General features: G+C 45.7%; 1 protein-coding gene across 5 annotated transcripts in view; it reads left to right on the top strand.

The window, feature by feature from the left end:
- The first annotated feature begins 5,341 nt into the window (after positions 1 to 5,341).
- The window catches only part of LOC121914793 (myosin phosphatase Rho interacting protein), an 84,207-nt gene continuing 66,737 nt past the window's right edge, over positions 5,342 to 22,811 (top strand). For 3 of the 5 annotated variants that reach the window (XM_042438490.1, XM_042438488.1, XM_042438489.1), the window contains exons 1-2: positions 5,342 to 6,436; positions 22,377 to 22,454. In XM_042438490.1, the coding sequence (XP_042294424.1) occupies positions 6,314 to 6,436; positions 22,377 to 22,454 (201 nt within the window). In that variant the 5' untranslated portion in view covers positions 5,342 to 6,313. The remainder of the gene's footprint in view (positions 6,437 to 22,376; positions 22,455 to 22,811) is intronic. The other 2 variants (XM_042438492.1, XM_042438491.1) reach the window with 2 other exon arrangements.

Genomic DNA, 22,811 nt, shown 5'->3' with positions numbered 1-22,811 from the left:
TGGAAGATACGGGAGACCATCTTCTAAAATGCTTTCTTTGTCTTTTCCTGCACACTCTCAAGCTTGCCTCCAGAAGACTTTTTGCAGCCCTCCCAACTCCCTGCCTGTTTTTCTGGCCAAAAGGGAATGAATTGCCTGTCCTGGAAACCACCAAGAGCAGCCATTCCACTTTGAAAAGATTTCAAAGCCCTCCTGCATTCTTTAACCATTTGCATTACCAGAAATGAACCTCCACCTACTTCTAGGGTCCCTCCCCATGTACATTTTTTCAGTCTGTGTGGGACAGAAAATGGGCCCTTTGATCTATCATAGTTGCCCACCTAGGGTCTGACTGGGATAAGATGAATTTGCCCTAGTGCCAGGGTGAAAACACTTTAAACATTACACCAGTCTTCCACCCAGAAGTGCATCCCATTGCCTCTATGGGGTAAGAAGGGGAACTGGGATCATTGTCAACATCAGAGCTGGTTCCATGAACAGGAAGGTTGAGGCAAGAGCCTTTTAGCTTCCTTTTGTCAAAGTGATCCATGTGGCCCCTTCTTGCTCCCTGGGACATGGAATGGCAGTCGTGCAAAGTGTGCAGATAAGCTTTTGGACTCAATGTTTGACTTAGTCAGGTGGGAGCCGCTGATTCCGCGATAACATTATTACTAGGAAACGGAACTGGCCCAACCCCTGGCGCCGGGCACAAATGAGGCAAAGAGCAGCAGGTTAATGATCATCCTCCTTTATAGCCATACAAGGGAGCATTGGTTGGTTGGTCCACAAGGTCAAAAGTCCATTTCCAAGCTCTGCATTACCAGCTTTTCCCATAATGAAATGTGAGGGGTGTGCCTGGGAGTGGAGGGGTCTCCTTTCTCAAAGAGGCTTTTCTTTAAAGATGCTGACATGAACAACTGCATCAGTAACATGAAAACTCTGATGAATCACCAAGCGCCACGATTCTTGCCCCTTGTTCCCGAGAGCTTGTGGGTGTATATTGGAAGAGGCTTCATGGGCCATTGAGTCCAAACCTCCCCCTCCAAAGACTCCAACCCTATATGGAGTGAGAAATCCCAGATATGCAAGCTGCTTTTAGGAAAGGAAGAGTCACTAAGGATCACATTGCAAACATAATGGATAATGGAGCACACCAGGGAATTCCAGAAGAAAATCTGCATGCGTATTGTTATTCTCCATCACCATGTACAGATGCAAGACCTGGACAGTGCAGACAACTGATAGAAGGGAAAGCAACCCATTTGAGATGTGGTGCTGGAGAAGAGTGCTGAAGATACCATAGATGGCCAAGAAGACAAACAAATGGGTCAAGCCAGAATTCTCCCCAGAAGCCAGGATGACAAAATTAAGACTGTCGTCCTTTGGCCACATCACGAGAAGGCATGACCCATTAGAAAAGACAATAATGCTAGGGAAGGTAGAAGGCAGTAGAAAGAGAGGAAGACCTCACACCACGTGATTAAGTTTGATCAAGGAGGTCATGGGCCTGAGCTTGCAAGACCTGAGCAGGGCAGTTGAGGATAGGAGGACCTTGGAGACGTCTCATCCACAGGGTCACCATGAGTCAAAGTCGACTCTAGATCCGTTAACAACAACAACAACAAATCTGACTCACTGTGAAAATCCCTATGATGTTTTTAAAAATCCCCATAGTTCTGCTTGTAAGGAAAAAAGGAAAGAATGTTTTTGAAGTGCAGGAATCAGAGATGTTCCACCTTTTAAGGTCACATTGCTGTTCAGTTTTGTGCATCATGCTGAAATTCCAGCGAATTAGTTTCATGTGCTCCATCACCCTGGATCCCTCCCCACTAGATGGCACCAGGTTTACTATGGAGCTTAAGCGCTTGGGAGCAGGACCATGTTTTGTATGGGGAAACATATACTTCTGCCCCCCCCCTTCACCCAATCTAGAGTCATCCAGATGTGTTTGACTACAGCCTCATGGGAGTTCCACTCAAACACATCCAGAGACAGAAAAGACTACAGCTCCCAAGCATATATAACCCAGCCATTTCTGATATGTAATGAAGATAGATTGCAGTCCGTCTTAATCTTTTAATTGAGGATTCCTTGCCAAAGAAAACCCTATGGAATTCATGGGGTTGGCATAAGTTGACAGGCTACCTGAAAGCATGTTTTAGAACAATGACATAGCTGTGGTGTGGGGTCAAAGTGTGATGGGATACAAAAAGATGCAAATTGTGACCCTGGCCATAAAACCTTGGCATTGGTTTTATCAAAGTATTAACCCCAATATGGGTTTTATGAGGATGATTCCTATTTCAAGAGCTGTGGTGGGCTATGTAACGGTGATGTGAGTGTGGAGGGAAGCCAGAATGGATGCCTGGCTTCTAAACATACAACATCCACTCATTTCCTGGATGCAAACGGTTTGGGTGAATCACCCCCTTGGAAGCAGCCGTGACTCATCTGAACTGACCTGGAGTGGGGCCATGTCTTGGGATAGACCAGGACATCTACTGGTACATCTCCAGATGATTTGTGACTTCCCATTGTTTAACAGGAGCTGTAACCCGAGCCTCCCTGTTGTGTGCCTTCAAGGTGTTCACACCTTATGGCAACCCTATGGCAGACTTATCGCTAGGTTTTCTTGGCCAGATGTATTTGGTGGAGGCTTTCCATTACATTTCTCTTAGGCTGTGAGATCATAACTTGCCCATGGTCATCCAGTGGGTTTCCATGGCTGGACAGGAATTCAAACTCTGCTCTCTTGGGTGTCCCTTATTATAAGAAATGTCCTTTATTTGGGCTTCAGGAAGCTTTTCTCATATAGGGTTGGCAGGTGTCTCTATTTGTAAATTGGAGAGCTTTCCCTTTTATATACACCGAACAAGATGCTAAAAACAAAATCATACCTTTTGGGGTGTAATTTATGAACATGGACAGTATGTTGATTGCAGAGAGAAATACATGGCTAAATTAAATCAGTACCTCTGTTGGGTATTTAGAAAGAGCACCATTTTGTTAAGAACTCCTTCCTCATCATCAACCCTGCATGGCATGGATTTTGCCTGTGTTTTATTGCTATACTTTGAAAGCCTGGCAACCATAGCTCTCAGAGTCTGAGCACAAACATGAAAGTCACAGCCCCCCCCTCCAGTTTTCACTCTGGCAATACTACAGACCCCATCAGCTCTGTCCTGCATAGCCACTAGTAAGGGATGCTGGGAGCTAGAGTCCAGTTATCCTCCAATATATTGAAAGAAAGGCTGTTTGTCTCATTCCTCACTTTCTGCAGTCTCCCATTTATTATCCGCTGGGCATTCAGAAAGCTCCCAGTTTTGCTCAAATGCTATCCTTCACTAGCTACTTTCAACCACCCTCTGATGGAAGGTTTAATTCTAGCAACAGCAATTCAGCTGTTGGACTGGGGTACATTATTAAATCATTGTCAGAGCCACACAGGAGAATGTAGCCCCCTCTCTTGCGTTGGGCCAAGACCCAAAACCCACCCAGCTTTGGCACCACTCCCAGTTGGCTGCTTCTCTTCTTCCTACCACCGGCCTTTTGCTTTCGTCTCTGGTCGAAGCGTTGGCTCCAGACTCGGGGAATGGGGGAAGGAGGCATCCCTCGCCCTTTGGAGGGTTTATTTGTGTTTGAGTTGCAGGGGATTAAACTTTGCATCTCCCAACCTGGGTTGCTGGCGTGGAGGTGATCAAAGCCACCTTTGATGCAACAGAGCTCCTTCCCAGTTGTAAACAAACCACCATTCTATTCATATTTATTTATCAGCGTTATTATGACAATACGGAGACGGCTTGGCTGCCTGGCTGGCCGGCCAAAGCAGATCTGGGCCTTACATCAAACAAGCCGGGCAGCCTTTAATGAGAGGCATCTGTGAGATGCTGGAGGACCATCTTCTGCCAGGCCCAGGATGGAGCAGCAAGGAGGCCAGGAGGTGGGCTCTTGGCCCTTGAAAGCAGCCTTCCCTCTGTCTGGCACAGGGGTGGGCCATTGGAGGGGTTTAGGGGGTGCTTTGGCCCCACAGGAGGTTTAAAAATGACGTCTCCGGCCCTTGTAGAAGTTGAGATATGGGGCAAAATGCGGAGGTATTCTATCTCTCAATCAACTATGCCACACTCTCCTGAAGGGTCCAAAAATGCTGTCTGCAGGTCGACTACTGACTCAGGCAGGTAACAGAGAACAAGTGAGTCCCTTGCAAAAGCAGGTTCAGTGGTTACTGGTCCATTTCTGATTCCTAGAAAGAATACTTCTCTAGGCATTTGGGCATCCAGATGTTGTCAAATGTGACCATAACATGCACAAACATGTCTAATGCAACAGTAATAATATTGTGCACAAACATGTCAAACGCAATAACAATAACACTGTGCAACAATATGTCAAACAATCACAATGTGTCCAAAGATGTCAAATGCAGAAACAATAACATTGCCCACAAATACGTCATATGCAACAATCACAGCGTGCCCAAATATGTTGAATGCAATAACAATAACACTGTGCAACAATATGTCATATGCAACAATAACAATGTACCCAAATATGTCAAATTATTACAGTGTTGCTTTAGGAGGGAGGGGATAATTATAAGAATTTTTAACAGTGTGTCCAATGCAACAGTAGCAATGTGCACAAAAAATGTCAAAGGCAAGGGCAACAATAACAATGTTGTAGCAAAGGTGTGCAATGCAACCATATAACCCCCAGGAGGGACACACAAACCCTGGGAGAACCTGCAGGGCCAGCCTTAAGCCAGCTGCACCAGTCCACCAAGCCTGAACCATACAAATAAAATCCCTCCAATCGGGTGCCTGCTGTGTGTGTGTCTTTGCACCTCTTTGCAGATGACGTCGAGGGGGGCGTGCAAAAGTGTGTGTGTGTGCCCCCCCTCCTTGCAACCTCCTCTCCTCATTGGAGGAGCTCTTCTTTTGTTAGCAGCCCCAGCCTCTTTGCCATTGGAGGGCAACCTGTCAATTTAAAAAGAAAAAAAAAGGGGGGGGAGGAAAGCCAAGAAGCTCCTCCTCCTTTTTCTGCCCCAGAAGCCTTAGCCCCCCATTCCTTCCACGCCCCCCAGCCCCCCCCCCCTTTTTCTCTCCCTTTGCCTTGCATTTGCAAAGGAGGAAAGGCAAAGACTTGCAGGGTTTTGCATGCAGAGAGGGCTGGCTTTCTTTTCCTTTTTGGTGCATGCAATGCAATAAATCAAAGAGGGGAGGAAAGAAAGGAAATTAAAGAAGAAGAAAAAGGGGGGGAAGCAGGAAGGAAGGAAAAGAGGCAGAGAATTCAAGGCGTTTCCCTCCCTCCCTCCCCCTTTTCTTTCCAATCTCAGGCCTAAGAAGAAGAAGAAGAAGAAGAGGAGGGCTGCTGCTGCTGCTGCTGCTGCTGCTGCTGCTGCCATTGGAAAGGAAGGAGGCCCTTTGCAAAGGAAAGAAGCTGGATTTGCAGACTCTGGGGAGCAGGATTGCAACCTTTCTGACCTCCTCTTGGATTTGTTTTCTATTTTTCCCCTCCTTTGAAAGGGCCTGGCCTCTGGTTTTTGCCCCTCCTTGCAAAGGTTCCAGTTTTGGATTGCTTTTTGTCTTTCTTTCCTACGAATCCAAACGAGATCGTCTTGAAAAGGCAGAGCATGGAGGCCAGTCACGCAGGAAAGGGCTTGAGAGGCTCATCCCGGGACTGAAGCGGAATGGCTGGTGCGGATGATGGGCCCGGGCCCTTTGGAGGATTGAGGAGGAGCCTGGATTTTAACCTTGCCTTGGGCTAGGAGGAGGAGGAGGGACTGTGGGGGTCCTTTTGCAAGGGGCTGGGGCTGGTTTTTGCAAGCCTTGCTGGGGGTTGCAGAGGCTTCTTCATCGGGGGCCCTTTTGGGGGTTTAGACTTTGCATTTGACATTGTTGGCATTGACATTTTGCATTTGGGAGACCTCTCTGTCTCTGTCTCTTGGAGCCTCTGGACTGCTGCTACAGGCTTCCTCGGGGTCTTTGGGGGGCTTTGGCTTGCTCCTTCTCTCCTCTCTCTTCCTTCCTTTGGGAAGCAGCCAGGGGGATGCCTTGGGCCTTGGCTCCCTGGGAGCCTCCGGATCGCCTGGGGCTCTGAGCCCTTCTTCCTCGGTGGGCCCTTGCTTCCCACCCCCCAAAGGCTGGGGCCCTCCTCTGCCAGGCCAGCCCTGCTGCTGCTGCTGCTGCTGCTGCCGCCTCGCTTGCTGCTGGCCCTGGTGGCCCGGCTCCTCTCGGCTCTCCTCGCCCTCTTGCCAGCCAAGCTCCGGGCTCCTCTCTGGGCGCTGCTGCTGCTGCTGCTGCCTTGGAGTGTGGCACTGAGTGCCCAGAGTGGGGCCATGGCTGGGGCCAAGGAGAACCCCTGCAGGAAGTTCCAGGCCAACATCTTCAACAAGAGCAAGTGCCAGAACTGCTTCAAGCCAAGAGAGTCCCATCTGCTCAACGACGAAGACCTCAGCCAGGTAAGAGGGCACAGCAGGGCCCTGGGCCAGGGCAGGAGGGCAGAGAGACACATGCATAGGCATAGGTTCGTCTATATCATCTAGTGTGTGTGTGTGTGTGTGTGTAGTAGTAACATTATATATATAGTGTGAATGTGTGTGTGTGTGTGTATATATATATACACACACAGTATTTCTGTATCTCAACAGAGAGAAAGAGAACTGTTGAACTTGCCTCTGGTTGCAAAGGCTTTGCCACTCTTTCCCTCAGGTGCCTCCTTAGGCGCCCTGCAAAATGCAAAGGAAGGAGGAGAGTTGTCATAGAGGGATTGTGATGCTAAGAAGAAGGCTAATAAGACTGTAATTAATAAGACAAAGCCAGGCCCTGGAGCTGGATGTCAGGCTCTGGAGTTGTCTTGGGAAGGAAGGTGGCATTTGGCAAGCCCTCTTGCCAGGCGAAAGGAAGCCTTTCCCTTGAATGCAAGCAGTAACAACAATCAAAGAAATACTCTCTCTGGTTTTCTTCTGATGGCTTTGGCAGTTGGCAATTGTGTTGTTGTTGTGTGTAGTTCAGGTTTCCCAGTGGCCTTTTGTGTTTTCTGGGCTCCTTCCTTCCAGCTTCTTGAATGAAAAGGCCTGGCTTTTCTCTGGTTGGAACTCACTCTCTTGCCTTTTTCTGATGGCTTTATTCCTAATTCTTCTGCCTCAGGAAGGAAGTGTAAAGTAATAATAATAATAATAATAGTATTTCTATCCCACCTTAAATACTATACATGGAGGCAAACACCTTCTCTGTGCTTACAAACCAAGAGGAGGGTTAGGATCTGGAAATGGCAACCTTTTCAAAAACGCCTCTCTCTGTCCAAGGGATCATCAGAAACTTAACTCAGGTTTATAGATGTGTGTGTCTAAACAGACTGCAGAAATAGTCCAGTTTGAGACTGCTTTAACTGCCCTGGCTCAATGCTAGTGAATCCTGGGAATTGTAGTTTTATTATGGCACCAGATCACAACACAGAAGGCTAAATGTCTTCCAAAACTACAGCTCCCAGAATTCCCTAGCCTTGAGCCAAGGCAGTTAAAGCACTCTCTAGTTGGGTTATTTCTGCAGGGTGTTTTGGACCATATATATATTATACCTAACTGAGTTAAGTTTCAGATGATCCCAATAATAATAATAATAATAATAATAATAAAATGTTACCCCGCCTCTTCCACCAGATCAAGATGGATAACAGAATAAAATACAATATGAAATGCATCCCTTTTGATAGAGAGGAGTTTTGCATCATTGCAAAAACACTTGGAGGAAGCGCAAGCGTTAATGCAAGCCTGATTTTGATAAAGCAAAGCAAAGGCCAGGAAAGTCAATGCAGGCTGGCTTTCTTTGTAGACCCCCTTCTTGTAGCCCCCAAACAGCCGTATTGCTAGAGGTTGGGGAGTGGGATTAAATGCCAGCCCTCCCTTGAGCTGGTGCTCTAAGCCAGGCCTTGCTTTTTGCCACCCTCCTCCTCCTCCTCTTGGTTCTGCACTACTTCTGACAGCCATGGTTACAATCCTATTATGGAAATGAGATCAGTCATATTGCAGGGCTGGGAGGCAGAAGAAGAAGAAGGAGGAGGAAAGTGTGTGTGTGGGGGGGGGGGAGGTTGGACACAGAGAGAGGGAATGCACTCTGCAAACTCACATGGAAAAAATGCATGCTGAGCATGGGAGGCAGAGAGCATGGGACTGATAGGAAGCCTCCAGACAAAGCCACCATGCAAGCTTGGAGGGAGAACCCACCCCCTCGGAAAACAAAAACAAAGCAAACCCAGTGTATTTTATTTTAGTTTTTTTATTATGCATCCTTTATAATTTGTTGCCCAGTTTGGTTTATTGCGTCTGAACTGCTGTCCTTGTTCCTTCCTCCTTGGTGCAAAGCACAGGGGTTTGGGACCACTTGGACTGCCCTGGCTCAATGCTAGCAGATTCTGGGGACTGTGGCGTTGAGAGACCTTCAGAGAGCATCTGGTGCCACAATGAACTACACTTCCCAGGATTCCCCAGCACTGAGCCAGGGGCAGTTAAAGCGGTATCAAACTGGATGATTTCTGCCGTGCATTTTGGACCTGTATCACAAACAATAATAATTTGGTGTCCATTTTGTTCATGAAGTGGCTGGATTCCCTCCCCCTTTTGAAGCAAGGAGAAGGATGGCTTCTTCACCTCACCTCCGTTGAAGGCCTCTGACTTGATGTCTTCTTGCTGTTTTTGGGCCTACGGCTCCCGTCAGGCTCCAGGGACGATGGGAGTTGTAGTTCCAAATGCCTGGAGGGCACCCATTTTGGAGAGTTTGATTGAACACTGGCCTAGGCTGGGTTTGCAAATGTTTTTCCTGGAATCTGTATTTATGGCTATCGACAGCCTGGAAAGCTAAATGGATCCTCTATGGAGAGCAGCAGTGTTTCTGCAAAGGTCAGATGCTGGAAGGGAAGCATAACCTGCACATTTTGCTTGTGTGCTTCAGAGAAAGAGAGTGGCTTTCAGTTTGGAAACTACAAATTGGTGGGTCTAGAGAAGATTTCTGATCTGACTAATGGCATGATGCTTTGCATCCTTTGCAAAGCCCACTTTGCAGTGTTGTTTGCTGTCAAGTTAATGTCGATTTATGGTGAACTTTGTGAACCCTGGTCACTGGCTCAGGTCTTGCAAACTCAGGGCAGCTGTGGCTTCCTTGATGGAGGCTCTCTCTCCACCTGGAATGAGGTCTTTTTCTTTCCATGCTGACTTCTGCTTTGCCAAACCAGGGTTGTTTTATTTTTCCAAAGAGTCCTGTTGTGAGATGTATCCAAATTATGAAAGCCTCTCTCTAGTCTTGTTGACTTCTTGTGAGAGTTCAGGCTGGACTCGTTCTCGGATCCTTTGACTTGTCTTTTTGGCAGCCCTTGGTATCTGCAGAACTCTCTTCCAGCACCACATTTCTCTATTATTATTATTATTATTATTATTATTATTATTATTATTATTATTAACATTGATTTATAGAGCGCTGTGAAATAAAATAAGAAATAAAGAATAAAAACCTGCCAAGCAGCGTACAATCTAAAACAATGGTTCTCAACCTTTGGTCCTCTAGATTGTTGAGACTTCAACTCCCAGAGTTCCTGAACAATGAGCATCCTGACTGGGACTTCTGGGAATTGAAGTCCAAAGCATCTGGAGGCCCAAAGGCTGAGAACCACTGACCTAAAACAACAACAACATTACATGATTAAAATGTCTCCAAAATCATGCTTAACTAGGGCACAATAAAAAGCAAAGTAAGCAGCAGGTTAACTTGGGTTGATCTTCTCAACAGCTTTCTTCGCTCTCCTCCCTACACAACCGTACCTAGGAATGGAAAGATGTATGATTCCAATTTACGTATTTACGCTTGAGGATCTTATCTAGCTCTTTCGTGGCTGCCTTTCCGAGCCTTAGCTTTCTTCTCATTGCTTGACTGCATTTTGATTAATGATTGAGCCTCGCTGTAGGAAATCTTTAACTGTTTTGGCACTTGTCAGAATTGCAACTCTGTGTAAAAGTTGAGAGATGGGTGGCTTCACAGCAGTATTGTGTTCTTCTTTCCCCTGCTTTCATAAATCTGTTGTATAAGTTGGCAGAGGTGGAGTTGGCTACTTCGGATGACAATTTGCCACACTATTAACCCCACTTCTATCCTGGCAGACTAACAAGGATATACTTATGCATCCTTACTGAGATCCGATCTGTACTACAATGTCTAGAATCCCCCAACCAACTTTCTTCCAAGCTCTGCAATGGGTCCAGAGGGTGCAAGAACCCAGGTTCGCTCATCATTTTATATATCCTATGGTGGAACCTACAATCTGGTGAGATCCTAATGAGCTACTCCTCTGCCCATCATCCCTCATTGGCAGGCTGGTGAGAGCTGATGGGATTTAGAGTGCCGCAGCCTTTGGAGATCTAGCCCTGCCCAGCGACAGTCAGTATCATATGCCAAAGATGGAACTGGAGATGCAGTGGATTTCTTTTGCACATTTGTTGGTAGGGAATTGTTAAAGGTTGACATTCTTAAGTTGGAAACTTGATAAAGTGTTTCTAACTTAGTTTTTTTGTGGGTTTTTGGGGCTATGTGGCCATGTTCTAGAAGGGTTTATTCCTGACGTTTCTAACTTCCTTAACTTTAGCATCAACTAAAGAGCTTCACCTCTTCCTCTGAAATAAGGCTGATGAAATGAGAAATTTGGGCATGGTTTTGATGCGTCTGTGTTGCGTCTGCCCCTGGACCTGACAACGGTGTAATGTGTAGCTTGCCATACTAGACATAGCGTTGAGTCAACCAGCTTCCCCAGCCTTCTTGTGTTAGAATGCAACTCCCATCATCCTCTGCTGACAAGGCTGATCCTGAGTTGATGATCGTGAGCTGGATAAGCTGAGGGGTGTGACTTGGAGTAAGGCAATGTCGTATGCCAGCGGATGCATCCAGGACACACCAGAGGGGCTCATCTCACTGCCATGTGCTCTTACGCGATCTGCTCGCTGTGAGATGTGACACGTGGGCACTGGCTGTGATTGTCGTGAAAGGATAAGGCCCACTCACGTGGAGGCTCTTCACCGTGGCAGCTATACATAGAGCTTCCATCTTGGGCAGAAAGTGGGCAGCTGTAACCTTACAGGAGCTTCTGAACTGCAGTTCCCATCATTGTCAGTGCTGGCAAGGGCTGATGGGAGTTGCAAGCCACCTACACTTGAAAAAACCTCATTTGGCCATCCCAGATCTGCAGAGTCAGATGTTATGTGCTTTCGCGTTGAGTCCAACTTACGGTAGCCTATCCAAGAGTTTTCTTGGCAAGGTTTATTTAGCGGAGGTTTGCCATTGCCTTCCTCAGAGGCTGAAGGTGTGTGTGACTCGCCCATGGCCACCATCGGGGTTTCAGTGGCTGAGCAGGATTTGAACTCTGGTCTCCTGGTATTCTCCACTCAAACCATCACGCCAAAATGGCTCTTTGTGTATCTGCTGAAGGCAAAAGTTGTTTTAGCTTGAAGGTAAAACACGTCAACACCTAGTTTGTGGATTTCCTGAAAGGATTTGATATCACTACCAACGGATTTGAGATTGAGTGTTGGACTCTGGGAGGCCAGGGTTCGAATCCCCACATGGTCATAAAAATCTGACCTTGGGCAAGTCACATTCTCTCAGCCTCAAAGGAAGGCCATGGCAAAGCTTGCCTGAATAAATCTTACCAAGAGGGTAGAGGGTCTCCATAAATCAGAATTGATGTAAAGACACATTAACAACAACCACCAAGCCTTCTTAAACCCCTGGCATGGAACTGCACTACAGGGACGTTGTTTGCAGCACACCAAATGGCGAACCCTGAGTTTCCCTGAACGTAGCAGGACTCAATTCCAAATTAAGATCAGAATATAATTCAGAACCAGGAAAGGAGTCAAGTATAAAAATCCACAGAGGTATAAACTGTCAAAAGCATAGGAAGGCTGAACTTGGCAGAGGGCAGCTGTCTCCCATTTTATTGTTTTAAAGTGTCCTAAACTCTCAGCCCCATCTGCAAACAGAAGATTAGCTGTTTGCTGATGGCCCCTTCCTTACTCTGGGAATCCCATAACCATAAAAGTTAAAGGTGTCTCAGTGATCATTGGGACAGAGTCACTGGGCGGAAACTAACCCTTGCTTTGCTGGAATATTTCACCTTCGTAGGATATCCTATGATGTGCAAAGGCTCCGTTATTTTAATGTCTCAGTCGCAAACTTTTATCTCTGCCCTCCACAACCAGTTTAATGTTAAGTTATGCCAGTTTTAAATGCCCACCCAGCTTCCCAATTGCTGTCCTTTTGTGAGGCCATCTCCTCTCATATATATTGTATGCCTTCAAAATGGTTCTGACTTAGATAAACCTGTCATTGGGTTTTCTTGGCAAAATTTGCGCAGAGGAGGTTTGCCAGTGCCTTCCCCTGAGGCTGAGAGAGTGTGACTTGACCAAGGTACTGGAGACCCGGGTTCGATTCCTGGCTTGGTGACTATGGCCAAATCACACTCTCTCAGCCTCAGGGGAAGGCAATGTCAAACCACCTCTGAACAAATCTTATCAAGGAAACCAAATGATAGGTTTGACATAGTGTCGCCGTAAGTTAGGAATGACTTTAAGGCACACAATGACAACAACAATGTAATTCAGAAATAACCCCCTTGGTATATGCCTGCCAGGCCAGGTTTGCCCACATTCATGTGCCAGTGGCAAGCTAATATTGTGCGCAGGCAATTCTGCTGGGCAGTTGGTGCCAACTGGAAGAAAGCTAGAATGACAGAGGATGCATGAAAGATGCCAGCCTATGATGAATGTTTATGCGCTACGAATTTGATTTCCTTCCGTACCTGTTGTATAACCAGCCACAGGCAAGAAATCGTTGTTGTTGTTGTTGTTGTTATTGTTATAAGCCTTCTGGTCAACTCTGGCTCAATGATGCTCCTATCCTAGGGTTTTCCTGGCATCATTTCTTCAGAGGATATTTGCCATGGCATTCTTCTGAGGGTGAGAGAGCATGACTTCTGTTCTCCCAGACTCTTCCTCCACTACGATCACACATTGAACATGCTTCAAGAAATGCTGGCATCTGCCCAGGGCTACTCTAGCCTTCTTCCTGAGCTCCTTGGTATTCCTGCTTCGCTTCCAAAAACCAGTCAGATCTTTCTGGCAAAATGCATTCTGGTGTGTTTTTGTTTTCTGTTGGAGTGTTTCATAAAGAGGATAAACATTCTTAATAGCTGTGGGCTTGGCAGGCTTTTTCTACCACCGCAGCATTTGCATATAATTAAAAAAATACCAACAGTTGACAGCTTTTGATGCGTTCAAAGAGTTAGCGGTCGGATCAGATTTAACCCTGTCGCTTAGATAATACTGGAAAGCACATTTGCTTGTCTCACCTGAGGCCACAGGTGCTGATATACTTCCCTCCCCCTTTTCCTTTAAATAATAATAATAATAATAATAACCCGGTGGATTTTATTTTGGGGTTGCTCTAAAGCAGCTTAACCCTATAAGGTGCCTTTGTACTACAACTCCCTTTCAGTCCCCAGCACAGAGGTATATTACCAACGTATCTAGAAGATAACCAGGTTGAGGAAGGCTTGGGTGAGCCCTGGCGAAACATAACAGTGATTTCAGAGGGGCATGTTTCATTTGGAATATATATATATATATATATATATATATACACACACACACACACACACACACATATATATATATATACATATATATATTCAGCAATATCTTTCAAAGCGATAGTAACTATCATGGCTTAAAAATTGGAGGAGAGGGAGAAGAAACCTGTAATGCTAATTTATTTATTTCAGCATGACCTTTCATGTACGGCTTGGCTCTCCCTTCTCCGAACACTTGCAACCAGAAGTATTTTGGACTTCGGAGTTTTTCGGACTAGGGAATATTTGCATATACACCGTGAAATACCTTGAACATGGGACCCATGTATAAACACAGAATAAACACCTTGTACACATAGCCTGAAGGTAATTTTGTACACAATACAGTGGGCCCTTGGTTTCCGCTTCTGCTTGGTTTGGTTCCAGGACCCTCTGCGGATACCAAAATCCATAGATGCTCAAGTCCCATTATACACAAGGGACAGTAAAATGGTGTCCTTTATATAAAATGGTAAAATCAAGGGTTATTGTTTGGAATTTGTATATCTATATATTATTTTTTCCCCCTTCGTCTTAAAAAGCACCTAACAAGTTTGTCGTGTTTATTAGTGAACGTGGCACACAATCACAAGCATTGATGCAAAGGGTGGTTATAATAATTTCTACCCTGCTGTTCTGTGTGTAAACACTCAAAATGGCGGCTCATGCAACAACAAGTGTGTTTGAAAACACACTGAGAGAAAGCTGACAGTAGAATTGCAGCATTAATGATATCTCAGTTGGAACTGATCTAGCTAACAGAGCCCAGAAAAACTAATATATTGGACTGGAATTCCCAGAATCCCCTTGCTAGCATGGGGCATTCTGGGTGCTGTAGTCAAAATGCTCCACACGTTGCTGTTGTGTGCAGCTTGGCTGCCTCTTTTGGTTTGAGAAGAAGGTGCAGGTGTCGTAAACACCTCGTTTCACCAATTCACAAACGCAATTGTGTCTCCATCGGACAGACTGCCTCTTGCGATCAAACACATCCTTTTGTGCGTAAGGATAATGGAAACCGGCGGACATAATGAATCGTAGGATAAATAGACTTCAACCTATTTATTGAAGAGAGGTAGACAAATAAATGTTGACCACACTGTGTACGGAGGATTATTCTGTGCCTCTATAAAGAGTCCACGCAAAGATGTGGTGCTGAACAAAGAACGGTGTGGCATAATAGAGAGAGGCAGCGTGTCTCTAACAAAAGAGGATGAAATGTGCCCAGAGGAAGAGAGAGAGAGTCAGTTCACAGCTTGGATAGCTATGGAAACTTTGTTGGAGAAGTGGCCTCAGTTCTTCAGCCTCAGGTCTGCAGTATGGGGACAATGATGCTGATAAATTCTCTTGAGATGCTTACCATCCTAGGATGGGCTTTAAGCGCAGTGGCATGGTACATGTTTTGCATGCCGCAGGTCATGGGCATTTTCTGGCAGAACTGCGAAACATCTCCACCTCAAAGCCAAAAGATCCACAAGCTAGTAGTGTAGGCAGATGTAGGTCACATAGGGATCCCAAAGCCATCTTTGTGGGTTTCAAGTCTCCGGAAACCCCCAGATCACTTCTTTTTTTTTTGGCTGAGAAAAGGATAAATTCGCTGAAGGTTTTTAAATGGAAGTTGGGTGCCCACCTCTCAGGGGTGCTTCAGCATGGGCATAGGGCTGGGTGAAATGACTCCGGGCTCCCTTCCAGCTCTGTTATTCCAGGAATGGCAATGGGGAAGAGGAAAGGAGAGCAAAGGTCTGGGTATCTCCAATTCTCCTTCACCATCCTCCCAAAGGTGATGCTGCTAAAAATCTTCCTCCTAAACAGATCAACGAGGATCCACTTCCGTTTCGGTTTGCTTGTCTCCGGTCTCCCGGTGTGAATTGTGAGCATGCCGTACAACACCCTCTAGGTTTTCCACCAGTGAAAACCCAAGATGGGCCACCATGATAGCTGCCTTCTTGATGCCAGTGTGGTTGTTCTGGATCACTGCTGATCAATAAAGGAACCCTTAGCAATCTCAGGAAGGCAATATTAGGAAGCTTCTGCATTGGATAACATGAACAAGGGCTTCCCTTTGTCTTGCCCCGAACTCCATCCAAGTCCAGAGGCATCATCACGAACCCGAAACGCTCTCCTCCCTCCCTCTGCACCCTTTTTCCTGCCCCCGGCCAGAAATTTTTCCTAGTGACTAATGTGGATTTCTGGAGCGTGTTTTGACGGGCCGGTCACGCAGCTCCCGGGGAATTCTTCCCCTCTCCCTCCCTCCCAGCTTTGCATAGGTTTTCTCATGATACTGTTGTTTCCTAATCCCTTTGGCACTACCATTAGCGAGCGCGCCAGGTGTTTTTTAAATTTCTGCTGCCAGGCTGCGTTTTGGGAAGGTGGCGAGACGGGGCTTAAATTGGATCAGCGTCAGGATCCAAAGAGGGACGGGACCGCAGGGATCCAGCCGTTTTCTGTTTCACGATGAGCTGTTTATATAAATAAGGGTTGACGTTTTAGTTCATCTGTCACGATGATGGCGCCGTTCCTGGAAGGCCTGACATTACCTCCGCCGGCCGCAAGCCTGTTTTGTAAATGGCCACACACCTAGGGCGAGTTGGAGTTGCCTCCAAACGAAGAGATAATGAACAGTTTTTAAAGAGAATGGAAGAGCCATGCTTGGGTGCCTTTTTCCTCCAAGCTGTTAATGGTCTCACAAGTGACTTAAATGGTATTGGTTGGTAGGTGGACCTCTGAAGTATTTGCGGGCTAAAATCAGTCTGGTAATACCATAGGAAGGCAGATTTATTGTGGCTTAGCTGTTTTGCAGTTGCTTTGTGCCAGGTCACAGCATCATTTTATCACTCTTCCTTATTGCCAACTCTGGCCAAACGGTTCTTTGAATTTTGGAGGTAAATGGCCTTTTTTTGCAGTGGTCGGAGAACCTGTGTCCAGTAATGGCCAGTCTTGAACTTTGGACCTTAGGATTTCGATTAAACGTTAAGAAGAACCTTCTGAGAACAAGAGCTGTTTAGCCGTGGAATAGATTATCTTGGAAAGTGGTAGACTCTCCTTTGATCGAGGCTTTTAGTCAGACTTGGGATGCCTGCTTCTCCGGGAAGCTTTAGCTGTGGTTTCCTCCACTGACAGAAGGTTGGATTAGATGGTCTTTGGGAATGGTTTCCACTATTGCGATTCCATGATTCTAAACTGAAGTATGTTCTTTACATGGCACTGTGTCTTATATATATATATATATACACAGTATACACACACACACACACACACACACCAAAATGTGCAATAGTCATATTTGGACCATTGACCCAGATTGGTAGAAACCCTTGGACCATTGACCCAGATTAGTGCAAATCTTCCTCCTCTGAGCTCCTGCAGATCAGAGCTGCTTAATAAATATAAGCTCCTCTTTTAATGACCAGATCCTGTCAGGCAGGGCTGTGAATCCTCTTGAGATTTCCTTCTGGCAGATGCAACATGTTGGTTGTTGGTGTCTGGGATTTGTCAAGGCAGCTCTCTGCACAAACTCATGTAAACCACCCCAGAGCTGTTTCTTGTCTTCCTTCCTGCTGTTTGTGAAGGCGCCCAGACCCCCAAACAACCAAAAGGGATAAAAATAACATGATGGAATGAAAGAAAGTACAGCTGAATGGATGGCCCACTGTTTAAGTCTCCTGTTTTACCCATCATTCCCCAGATAGGAAGGTGCAGTGGTTTGAGCACAGGATCAGAGATAAAGTCTTTGCTATAATCTATAAAGCACAGGCTGATTTTCTTCTGAAATTATTCGGTGAGCTCCATTTTCCAACATAGGTTTGCAATATGATCCCTAGTGCCTCTTTCATTGATTAATCCAGCTTGGACATCTGGCTCTTATCGCTCCTGTAGGATAAAAGTTTTTGTTTGGGCATCTCTTTACTTGCATGGAGGATCAATGCAATGGACCTGTGCTTACTACAATCCCTGGTGTCCCCTTTTTTTTGAGGAGGGGGACTGAATTGAATATTGAGTGTTTTCAATGTGTGGCCCGTTGTTTTCTTTCCAACTTTAGTTAGCGTTTGGGTGGATTCTCTCTTTGTAGCTCAAAACAGTTCTGAGGTTGTTTAATTGGGTTTTAAAAACACCGTTTATCATTCAGCTTTTGTTTTAGATGAATCTGCTTTAGTTCATGAGGTGAGCCACCTGGGGCCCCTTGTCAGGAGAAAGGCTGGCTATGAGTAAAATCAAAAAGATAAATACAGTATATAGAAGCAAACCGATGGAGGGCTTGGTTTGCTCCATAGAGCGAGAGAGAGAGACAGGTTCTGCCTCATTTGGAAAAGGAAACAGGTTGGTGAGAATGGCTTTGGAGAATGATCTGGGTTAACAGGTTGGCACCTGTGGCTTCCCTGCCAATTGGTTCTTACAACAACCTTGTGAGGTAGCTTAGGCTGCAAGATGAGAACACGGCCAAAGTCAGCCTTCCTGGCCGAGAGAAGAATTGAACCTTGGTCTCCAGGCCTCATCCAGTGCTTTTTGTTTTTATTACCCTGTACCCACCCAGTCCTACTTATTAGTGCCTCCACTCTATTGAAGTCCCCCTTTCAGATACTTCATAGATCCTACAGTTCAAGGAGGACTAGAGACTTGCTTGTTGGATGCTGGCAATAGTTTATTGTGTTCCACAGATCCCTGTCTCTTTAACCTCCGCAGCTGGAATTGCACACTGGGAGGTAGAAAGGAGGAGCGTCAATGGGAAAAGGCAATACAACCCGAACATACCCAAACTTCTGCCCCAGTGACACTACTATCAGTCAAGAGCCCCATCACAGCGCAACCTTTTGAGAGGCAACGCCTGTAAGGTACACACCGCAAAAAAACCCGACCTTGGCATTGATTTTCAGAGAGCTTTTAAACACATGCTGTTGCTGAGAACTCAGCTGAGCGTATCATGCCAGAGAGGTTCAAATTCCTTCCCTTGCCGTGTGCCCTTGGCCTCAGCTCCACTTTTCTGCAAAACGGGGATAATAGTCATGGCCTGCCTTACAGGGTGGTTGTAAAGATTTCTGAGGTCATCTTAAAGGACGTACTACAAGTACTCCTCCTCCTCATTATTATTATTACTGTTATTCATGTGGACCTTGAGTCACTCGAGACTAAAAAGTATGGCTAATGTAAGGTCCCCAGTCTGGTGATATCACCAGGCCTTCCCCAGCTGATAAGATATAAAGAAGAATGAGTTGGTGTGCTGCCTTCACTTGGCATGAAACTGACCACATTTATTTGTTCGATCACCTGAAAAGGAAGTGAAGCCAATGATTGATCACACGCCCAGGAAGGGTTGCGCAGGATGGCACAGGGCAGGGAGAGCCTTCCCTTGGCATTTCTTCCGGAGTTGGAATCAATCTTGAAACATAAAGTTGCGACCAGAGTAGCCCCCGGAGTGGTGCAATGGTGCTGTTTCTGGGAAGCAGGGATGCCTTTTGGGGGAGTAAGAATAGCATACCTTACAAACAACTAGTAATGTTGAGTAATGTTCCCCATGGTTTGGTAAAAAGGGATTTGGGTTGTTCATGGATGTTGGAGGAGGAAGCGCATGGGGCATGCGCACACCGCTCTGATTCTCTGAAATTCCCTCCCCCAAATATTTATTTGGCGGAAAACATTAGGGGTGTTGCATGGTATGTTCCTGGCTGACAGAGGTTGACTGGAGACACGTAAACTGGAATAAAGCTGGAGCAAAATCTTGCTGCCTCCACTGGAAAGATCCTTCTGCTCTGTCATTCCAATTTTGTAAGGATTTATGTCTCACCTCACCTGTTTTTCCTGTTTGAGATCCCTCATGGCTGCTGCTCTCTCTTTAGCAGGTAGCCTTGGCATGCTCTACTTCGTTGTGCTGAAGCGTCCATTGGACAAGTCAGAGGCAAATTAGAACACAGTACCTGTAGAGCACTGGACTGTGACTCTAAGGTTGACTTTATCATGGGACGTTTCCTCAGAGGGGGTTTGCCATTGCCATCCTCGGAGGTGGAGGGAGTGTGACTTGCCCAAGGTCAGTTTACATGGCCAAGCCAGAATTTGAACCCTGGTCTCCAGAGATGCAGTCAAGCACTCAAACCACTACTTGCCTGCCTGTTAAGGAAGGCATGCCCAGAAACATGTTGACTTCAACAAAGCTGACATACATGCTATTGGCTGAGATCAGGTGTAGTATTGCCCACTCTTGACCGCTGATGGTTGTCCAGCCTCAGACAGAGAACCATTCCCATCCTTTGCAATCTGGTCCGTCCGGCGTGTGGCGTTCAGAGCGGGTGAGGCAGCTGTGAGCCATGGAGGGAGTGGGGAGACGTGGTTGCACAAGCTGTGGGTGTGTGGGTTGCTGGGTGGGTGTGGTTCCCAGGTGTGTCAAGTGAAGGAGGTGCGCCAGGTGAACACTGAACAGGAAGGCAAAGTGGGCAGCTTCTCCGTAGGAGCTCCGAAGCAAGGCAGCCATGAACCGAGGAAAGGGAGGTCGGGCCAGGAACTCGGCAAGGATGCTGGAGGAGGCAGGGGCAGAGATCAAGGTGCGTCTGAGTTGGGCAGAGAGAGAAAAAGCCCAAGATGGGGGCCCAGAGCAAATTTGGAGTAGGCAGCAGTTGTTTGAGATTGAGGCATGTGTGCATCTTGGAAGTGAAGTCATTGGTTACATTTTGCAGCAGTGCATTCATGGATTAGTAAAATATCCTCAGTTAGCAAGGCAGGACATGTTTAAGGAAGTTAATTCACTTTTTTAAAAAGTCCAACTACTTTCCAAAAGTTGTAGAATTCAAATATATAGCTGTGTTAGTCTGTGAAATCAGTACGTAGAGAGCTCTTGTAGCACCTGTCAGACTCACTGAAAGAAAGAAGTTGGCAGCCTAAGCTTTTCTAGACTTCATTCTGCTTCCTCAGATGCATTTGCAAATTCCAAATTTGCAAAATTATAAATGCATCTCAGGAAGTGGACTGAAGTCTATGAAAGTCTACGAAAGCTCATGCTGCCAGTGTCTTTCTTTCAATGAGTCTCAAAGGTGTTACAAGAGCTCTCTACGTACTTTCCACAAAGAAAAGCCCCCACAGGTGCCAGGAATCATTTTAGAAGATGCATTTTAAAAGATGCGTTCTTGGCATCGCATGGCAAAGATGGTCATTTTCAAGACGATTCCAGAGTTCTCTGGAAACAGGAATTGCCGTTGTTTGAGTCGTTTCTGACTTATGGCAACCCTAAGAAAAAGTTTTCTTGGGAAGGTTTGTTCAGAGGAGGGTTGCCTTTGCCTTCCCTTGAGGCTGAGAGAGTGTGACTTTTCCAAAGTCACCCGGTGGGTTTCATGGCTGAGATGGGATTCAAATGCCTCTTCTTTTTTCCAGAACAATTGTTTTCTCCTCTTAATGAAAATTTATGCAGGTTTATTCGATTTCATCCCCCCAAAAAATTCTTGTTACATTTTCCCACAAAGCTGGACTGGTTTTAGCTAAGGCAGTCCAGTCAAATCAGTGTTAAATCAATGCATTTTATTCAGGAAAGGAAAATCTAAAGCAGATGCATTTACTTAAGCTGGTCCTCTTCTATTCAATTTGTTACAGATAATATATATATATATATATATATATATATATATATATATTCATTCATATTCTATATACAAGTTTGTGTGCAGGTTTATTTGTTTCCTCCCAAAGGTCTTGTTGCAGTTTCTGCAAAGCCGAACCAATTTAAACGAAGGCGCTCCAGTTACATCAGTAATAATCAGCGGATTTTGTTAAGTGAAAGAAAAATGGAATCAGATGTGTTTTATTTATTTCTGGATTTCCGCTCCCAGAATCCCTCAGCCAATATGACCACTTGCTTTCCTTGCCTGGAGGATTCTGGGAGCTTCCCCGAAATTAAATTTCCAGTTTTTCAATAATCTTTTTGTTGGGAGATCATAAATGCGAGGAGCTCTGGATTGGAGGAAATGCAGGAACCAAAGGCAGCATATTTCTCCAGGTAAAAGGAGAGAGACCTGCATTTATTTATATGTGAATGATATTGACTCTTGTAAGGGATGGTTTTAGTGTACCGTACAAAAAGTGCAGAACTATATACATACATACAGTGTGTGTGTGTGAGAGAGATTTTCTGGTTTCTAAAAGGTGCGGAGGGTTGACAGACTTCTCACCTGCCTCCAGATAGATAACTAGATACAGTGTGTATGCTTACATTTTAAAAGGTTGTGAAAGGTTTGACTTGCTGAGCAGGTTTGGGGAGGTGTCCCTTAAATCACTTCTGCAGCTTCTGTATGCTTTTTTGTTTTTATGTAAAGCCATCAGATTTCATTTTGATGGATTGCATTAAAAAAAAAACATATTGTGGCTCTGTCTTCTTGGTTTTCGGTTTCAAAGTCTGCTCCTTAAAGGCAGCAGGTGATCCTGGCTCCTTGCTTCAAGAAATCGAATGAATGCAGTTTGATGCTGTTTTCACTGTCGTGGCTCCATCCTATGGAATCCTGGGATTTGCAGTTTGCTACGATAACCAAGCTGTCTATGAGAGATAAGGCTAAATGGCTCACAAAACTGCCAATCCCAGAATTGGATACATAGCATTATATGAACCTAGAGGTGTATGATTTCTTCTGCTTTGCAGATGGCACAAATGTCCCACTTTATGTACCTCGCAGTTGCTATAATTTGCATCAGCAAAGAAGTTGTCTCAGGTTGCACATTTTAAAAAATGAAAATAAACTGACCATTTGTTTCCTTTGTTTCTTTTCCAGGCCAAACCTATCTATGGTGGATGGCTTTTGCTGGCGCCAGAAGGCACTGATTTTGACAACCCTGTGCACCGTTCTCGGGTAAGGATGAGGCCCTCTCCTTTCGTAGAGCCATGCGGTTGAGGTTTGCCACAGCCCAGATGTGGCCTAGAATTGGGCATCTGCCAAGATTGAGTCCAAACAAAGCCTTGGAAAGGACCTCTAAATGCAGAGTTCAGCTTTCTGACAACTTCTCTCTTCATCTCACCAAATGATAAATGTGGGCAAGTGCCTTCAAGGAGCCCTAGAAATACCTGTGTTGGGTTTCTAGGGCCCATGGGTGGAACAGCAGTGCCCTGAACCTCTCCTTGCCTTGACTAGCAAAATCCAGACTAAATTATGCAAAAAGATGTAAAACAGGGCAGAGCTGCTGAGTTCTGCATCGTTTGAGAAGAGCAT

Source organism: Sceloporus undulatus, chromosome 8, assembly GCF_019175285.1.
Source record: "Sceloporus undulatus isolate JIND9_A2432 ecotype Alabama chromosome 8, SceUnd_v1.1, whole genome shotgun sequence".
NCBI lineage: Eukaryota > Metazoa > Chordata > Lepidosauria > Squamata > Phrynosomatidae > Sceloporus > Sceloporus undulatus.
The sequence above is the reverse complement of the archived record's forward strand: the minus strand, read 5'-3'. Positions and strand labels throughout refer to the sequence as shown.